The following is a 7,625-nucleotide window of genomic DNA, read 5'->3' on the forward strand; positions in this document are numbered from 1 at the left end:
AGGATGCGGAAGAATACAATCAGTTCGATGACGTGCCGCCTTTTGGAGATCCAGAAAAGATCAAACTTGTAGAAGCAACCCTCGATAGATCTGTGATGCCGTACATGCGTCTGAATGGTGTAGGGAAAACAGTTCAAGGCAAATAGTGCAATGTTATGTGAATTATTTTCCAATGTGATAGAACCCTGAAATTTGTATACAATTAGGATAAGCTTTAATTTGTATTAAGGACTTGTATGCATTTAAGATGCTTTAGTATGTAATAGAATATTTAAGATGCTTTAATATGTAATAGAATATTTAAGATGCTTTAATATGTATTAAAATAGTATTTCCCAAACAAGGAAAAAAACATTCCACAGGTTTCCACAGGCGGTTGACTTAAGAAACCGCCTGTGGAAATGTATTTCCACAGACGGTTCACTGAAGGAACCGCATGTGAAAATCTATTTCCACAGGCGGTCCACCTAAGGAACCGCCTGTGAAAATGATTTCCACAGGCAGTTTCTTAAGTCAACCGCCTGTGAAAATGATTTCCACAGGCAGTTTCTTAAGTCAACCGCCTGTGAAAATCGTTTCTATTTATATAACCACGCGCGGCCTCGAAAACCCTAGTACTTTCACAAAACATCGACCGCGCCATTAGGCTGTCCATCCGTCCGCCTCCCGCGCTCTCCCTTTTCGCCGAGTGCGACCGCGCCGAGGAGCCGCCGCCGCCGCCGAGTTCGACAGTGCCGAGGAGGAGCTGCCGCCGCCGCCGAGTTCGATAGTGCCGAGGAGGAGCCGCCGCCACCGCCGCTGCCGCCGAGTTCGACAGCGCCGAGGAGGAGCCACCGCCGCCGGTGAGTAGTTCCATATCCCCCTCCCGGCCGAGCCGTCGTAGTCGGTTCTCCGGCCGGCTGTGTGTCCCCCCCCCCTTCTCTGTGATGCCGGCCATTGTGCCATGGTGCAGCGCCGCTGGTGAGTAGCTCCGTTTCCCCCTCCCGACCGAGCCGTCGTAGTCGGTTCTCCGGCCGGCCGTGTGTCCCCCCCCCCCTTCTCTGTGATGCCGGCCATCGTGCCATAGTTTTAGAACCTAACATGTGAGAACTCACTCTTGTAATGAATATTTAGTTTGCATTTTCTCTTGCATAAGAACACATACAGAAACAGAATATAGCTTAATGAAAGAACAAAATATACATCATTGGTAGCCATTCCATTTTCCATCAAAATATAGTAGGCTATTATGACCTCCTTGACCTGAACATCAGAAACCACAAATATGAAAGTAAATTGTTAGCTCAGCTTTGAATTCCCATGTCTGAACTAAATGCTTTCTTTTGTTGATTCTGAATAAAACACGAGTAGACCTACTTCCTGCTGAATCACATCATCGCAGAGGTGCAGGAGAGTGCCTTTCCCACTATCTAGTTGTTTGTCATACATTGATTGAGTGATTAGGTTTTGATAGGTTGCCATGTTCTGTTGAAACCTGCATTACTTTTCTTCTTCTTACAACAGAATTAAATCAGCAGGTGAAGATCTGAAGAACCACAACAGAATCAAAAGAAACCTATTCCACTCCACTTACAAGTCTGATAACAACAGAAACAATAAATTGAACCCAATCCATTGGTGTGAGGCTTGGGTTTTTCTTCTCAGGCTGCAATAGAATAGCTCTTCAGCATAATTCCAGTTCAAGAAATAAGTATGGCTGTGACATTTTTCTTTAGAAAAAGGATGCTTACTAACCAGAACCAACTCCATATCTGCCATTGGAATATTTTTGAAGTGTTTTACATGGATTGCTCTATCATTCTGGCCCTTGGGACTTTTCCTCCTTAAGTAATATATATATACACCATCAGAAATCAGTTCACATAGTAATTTAATGCAATGAGCCGTATCACAACCAAGACTACAAAATTGCCTCCAACCTCAAATAGTCAAATTCATTTTATAACTTTTACCTGTACAAGACAATCACTTCTTCAAAAGTAGGCTCTTGAATTGCGACCTTGCCAATTAAGTTCTGCAAGCTGCAATGCATGGAGAAAAATGTGAGAGGCAGAGGCCTAAGAGCATGATAGAAACGGATTAGATTGCATAACTAAACAGGTTAAGAAGATAACAAAAACCTTAATTCCATTGTTTCAAGTCGTATACGTTCAACATATAGCTCCTTGTCCTCTACATCACCAGTTAGATCATCATTTTTCTTGGAATCTATCTTTGTCCTACCGATTTTCTTTCTTGCGAAGAGCTTTTGTAGTCTGAAATTCCAGTATGGAAAATTGGTGAACCTATGGATGAGCAAGATAAAATGCACAGGGCATTACATGTGCAGCGGATAGATACCTCGTCTTCTCTAGGAACCATCGCCATGTACGACCTATGATCACATCCACTTTTTCCTTGAAGAAAAAGTTACTAGTGCGGTCCAGTCCAATGGCCCTCTGAAATATGACATACTGGCCCCTTTTCATCCAAAACAGCGGCGTTCGAATAATCCAATATTGTCATTCTCTGCTCTCTAATTTTTATGCTTTTCTTGTGTTCTATGATACTCCATTTTGCATTTTACACTACTACTAAATTCCCCTTTTTTCATACTAGCATACTTGTTAGCTTTTTCTAGGCAACAATAATCCAGCGGTCGATTAAGTACTATGGGGCAGAAGAGGACAGTAACCCCTAAGAAACCAGAAGCAAGCAGAATGTCGGATGTTGCAATAGAGGCCTCCCCGGCACAGAGGACGCTCGCAATAGAGGCCTCCCCGCACAGAGGTCGGATAGGGACCCAAGCCCTCACCAACCATCCTCCTCCGACAGCAGCAAAAGCTCGAGCTCGTATCACAGCCCGAGCCCTGTTCCATGCGATCGGGAGATCCGCCGTCGGGAAAGTGACAACAAGTACGATCCCGCCGAAGAGGTATTTAGTTGAGTCAATGCATTTTATACTTCTTAAATGGAGGAATATCTTCTGTTGATGTCAACTCTCCTTTTTTTCTCTCTAGAGGGTGAGGGTGCAAAGATTTTCACGTCGATCATCTGCGCCACAACATTCTGCGCCACAACGCACCGCTACATCTGTGACCGAAACTTCGGGTCCCTCTGGGCCGACGCTGAAACGAAGAAGGGGCGAGCGTAGTAGAAACAAGTTGCCGTCCGGCACTTATACAATAACACAGGTCGGTGTTGAAGGGGAGCCTATTGCACCTCGTGAGGCCTGCGCCAAATTCCGCAATGGTTGCGGATTCCTTGTCAAGGAGTACGTCCCAATCACTATAACTGATTGGCGATTGGTGTCGGATGAGACGAAGGAGTTTCTATGGGCAACATTGCAGAGAACCATCTGATTCCCCTTGGGAACAGAGGAAGCAGCCAAACAGAATGCATTGAAAACTATGGGAAAAAGCTTCCAAGGTTGGAAGAGTGAGCTCAACAAGGAATTCGTGAAGAAGAATCTGGTACCCTTTAATAAATACGGAAAGATTACACCAGAGCAATAGGCAGAGTTTGTTAGGTAGAAGACCACACCTGATACCATCAAACTGGGTGAATCGTTCAAGCAACTTGCGAAGAAGAATAAGCACCACCATCACCTGGGCACATCTGGGTATGCCCCCAAAATTCCTGAGTGGAGGAGGCAAGAGGAAGAGACTGCCCGGGTTGGGAAACCCAACCCTTTAGAAAATTATGACGAGCGAAGCAGGAACTGGGTCTATGCTCGGTCACAACGAACCGAGTCTGGGGACTTAGCCTTCAATAGCCCCGAGACCATGGAGGTGACCCAGACCATCCAAGGGCTTGCTAAGGAAGGGTCTCTAGAGCCTGACAGGGAGAATGACCTGCTTACCAAGGCCCTGGGGAACAAAGAACACCCGAGTCGCACTCGAGGCATCGGATCAAAAGTGGGCTGGAAGCATGGGTTCCCAAACGATGCGGGCCAGTACAAGACATGAAATAGATATAAGAAGACCCTAGAGGAACAGATACAAGAACAGGTTAAGGTCGAATTCATGAAGATGTGGAATGAAAAGGAGAAGGAAAGGGCGGCATTAATGCTGATAGAGCAACCAACCAGCCCAGGATTTCGGAGCAGCGTCGGGTCCACACATTTCGATAGCCAGAGATATCCTGTGGATGAAATCAAAGAGGCTACCCCTTGCATTCTTCATGTTCCGGTCGACAAGGGAGACTTCACTGTCGAGGCTGCCACTGGCCAGGCCATTCCAGGCCGTGTGTTTCACAGTCAAGATATTCTGGCCGGTTACGCCAAGGTACAAGTGGACTCGGTGCAGCCGATTTTCAGGAAGTACAAGCTTGAAATCAGCGCACCTGAGGGTATTGAGATTCTCGATGAGGCTGTTGGAAACTTCATTTTGTGGCCCAGACAGGATATCATATTGAGCTGTCAGAAGTCACAATCGCCAGCGTCACGCCTGTCCCAGGGCCCAGCATCTCTGCCTCAGGCACCGCTGCCCCAGAGCCAACCCACTCCGCCTCAGGCACCTCAGCCCCAGAGCCAACCCACTCCGCCTCAGGCACCTCAGCCCCAGAGCCAACCCACTCCGCCTCAGGCACCTCAGCCCCAAAGCCAACCCTTTCCGCCTCAGGCACCATCGCCCCTGCGCCCGGTATCTCCGCCGTAGGCAACTTCGCATCGTGCTTCACCGTCTACAACTCAGGCACCTCCGCCTCCAGCGTCTCTGACTCCGGCGTCTCCGCCTCCGGCACATCCATCACCTGAGCATCGGAGAGTTCCTACAATGATTACCCCATATGAGAAGATTGATCTACCTGATCCGATAAAGAGGTGGCTTCTGTCCTCGTCAAAACCAAAGGCATCATCCGCTTAGGAATCTCCAACGAAGGGCAATCTCACAAAAGAGATCGTCAAAGCATTAAGTACCTCACAGATATATTTCGTGCCTACACTGGATGTTCCCAAAAAATATGAGCATGGCAAGCCATTTCTGCCATCATTTCAACTCCAGGAAGGTCCGTGGGAGATGAGGAAATTCCACGAATGGTACATGAGGGCATGTCGCGCGGGCCTCTCCATAATCACTGCTTCTGTCCCCGCTATCGTTTATCTAAGCGAAGACAACTACCTCATGTTGGATTTCAAGGACATGCACGCTTTGTTCCGCCTCGACAAACTTGACGTCAATCTCATAAGCGTGTGGTGCCTGTAAGTGCCAACAATCTACCTCTACGTTCATATATGTACCAATATATGTTATAGAAGCTAATGACTATTGATTTGTTCTGTAGGATGCAATTTAACGATGCGGATAAGTTAAAGAGGCATGTCGGATTCATTGATCCGCAACGAATTTCCCAGCCAAACATGATCGTGACTGATGACCCTAGGATTAAGGGGAAGAGTAAAAAGGATAAAGCACGGGTCATAAAAGAAGCAATCAAAACAAAAATGCTCGAAATGTCAACCTACATAGGAAAGGCTATGCTAGAAATGCAGGACAAGGACTGTATCTTTGCTCCCTACAATTTTAAGTAAGTGTGATACGTTATGAATCTAACATAAGTGTTCAACTTAGTTGATCGATCAAGAATCTAACAGAAGTATTCATGTAGCGATCACTATATTTGTATAATGCTGATGCCGAAGTCGAGCAGACTCGTGGTCCTTGACTCTGCCGATTTCCAACAAAAATCCTACCAAGATTTCATTGATGTTATACAGAGGTAAAGGAAATTCCCCATACTTAAAATTCTTATACATTATTTATGAATTGATAATTACTTGTTGGTATTCGAATAGGGCCTACAAGTGGTACGTAACGAAAGGTGGGATACACGATACGGACAAGCCGGATGCGATGACGGTCCGTACACATTTTCCGGTACTAACACAACTTCTAATTCTTGTATCCCACTAATAACGACGAAGAGTTTTATTGAACTAACGAATACGTTGCATTTTTTTAAGTTCCACAAGCAAGGTTTCAATACCGTTCTTTGTGGATACTATGTTTGCGAATTTCTTAGGATAAACGGAAGGTACACAACGAACCCTGAGGACGTAAGTCATCATTGCGCCTGCACATTCTTATTTGGTTATGTTTCTGTTGTCAGTAGTGTTTTAACTCTTTTAGTGTGTTTTCAAACCAAGCAAGGATGATCCAATGTGCCACCAAGCTCTCACCGATAAAGAAATCCAAAACGTCCAACGTGACATGTGCCGGTTTATTATGCACGAAGTCATCCACAAGAGCGGTAGATTCTTTGATCGTGGGGGTGAATTAGCTAGCCATCCGAGACTTTGTGTGTGGGACAACGACTCTTAGCTATATAGGCCTGTGATGTTGTAAATATTGTTATACTTGTGTTAAATGTTGAAATATGTAATGTTATTCATATTGTTATTGAAACTGTGTGAAATCTGGATGGAATAAAATATATTCTAATTATTTTTTTGAAATAAATACATACCACAGGCGGTTCTCATACGGAACCGCCTGTGGAAATCTTTATATCACACGGTAGCTAATGTGGACCACCTGTGCAAATTGATTTCCACAGACGGTCAACTTTGCGCCTGTGAAAGGCCTTCTGTCACAGGCGGGTGCTCCAAACGCCTGTGAAAAGGCGTTTCCACCCGCCTGTACAGTATCATTATGTACTAGTGTCCCCAATGTCGTCTTCCTTGTGACCCCGTCCCTGACTACCCCGACGCCGAGTAGCCCATGTCGCCATCACCAAGGATCACCACCCCGACGCCGAGAAGCCCACCACCTACTCCTCGATAGGCACCCCAACGCTGAGGAGCCCATGATATCATGCTATGCGCCAGCATCGTCCTCATCTGTCCAGGTAACCCTACCATGTTGTTGTGCTGAACAGTGTTGTTGCCTAGGATGTGCTTAGCTCGATGACGATTGCTAAATTATGAGATTGGGCCATTCTTACAATACTCTAGTTTATATCGCTTGCATGGTGTCGTGTTGCGATGGTTGGATTACTGTTGCTGCTAGCACCTGTTCATTGGTTTGGTGATATCTTTGTTATTCTATCAGCCTGAGAAACTCTTGTTTGGTTAATTATTCAGAAAGCCATTTAATTGCAGTTCAGCATGAGCTTTACATTTTCCTAAATGCTAGTTGGTTTCGTATTGTACTAACAATTTATTCTCTGAGAAATGATGGCTATATTTTGTAGAGCGGTAACAACTTTCCAGGATTAGTAACTAGTTGTATTGTTGTCTTGCCCAATTGGTGAAAAAATTTAGACAGTTAGGGAGAAGGGACATTATAAGCCCTTGGGTCAATTGAATTGATAGTCAGAGAGCAATAATTATGCATAATCTCATTGTTCAAATGCTATTATATATTTATAGCTCAATTATTCATGATATGCTTCAGTTCAATGCTTGTAAGATCATGTTTATAGACTACTTGTGTATTTGTCCTTCTATTGTTATTGTTGGAATGTTATTTTTGCTCATATTATCGCATATTTTACAATAATCCATAAATTCTATTCGCATATTTGTTCAGTTCTTTCTTTACACATGATATTCAATGCTTATCTATGCGAAATGTTATTAAATCATTGTAAGGTCCTGCTTATCTGCTACGTTATCCTTTTTACTTTAATGATGATATTTTGGAAAT

General features: G+C 44.6%; 1 protein-coding gene across 1 annotated transcript; it reads right to left on the reverse strand.

The window, feature by feature from the left end:
• Positions 1-1,145: 1,145 nt before the first annotated feature.
• Positions 1,146-2,503, reverse strand: LOC133900742 (uncharacterized). The gene is made up of 7 exons (XM_062341970.1): positions 2,341-2,503; positions 2,121-2,255; positions 1,953-2,021; positions 1,735-1,822; positions 1,574-1,645; positions 1,357-1,490; positions 1,146-1,242 (listed from the first exon to the last, which is right to left on the reverse strand). The coding sequence occupies exons 1-6, from the start codon at positions 2,466-2,468 to the stop codon at positions 1,440-1,442; spliced, it is 543 nt and encodes a 180-aa protein (XP_062197954.1). The 5' UTR covers positions 2,469-2,503; the 3' UTR covers positions 1,146-1,242; positions 1,357-1,439.
• Between the last annotated feature and the right edge of the window lie 5,122 nt (positions 2,504-7,625).

Source organism: Phragmites australis, chromosome 19 (assembly GCF_958298935.1).
Source record: "Phragmites australis chromosome 19, lpPhrAust1.1, whole genome shotgun sequence".
Lineage (NCBI taxonomy): Eukaryota > Viridiplantae > Streptophyta > Magnoliopsida > Poales > Poaceae > Phragmites > Phragmites australis.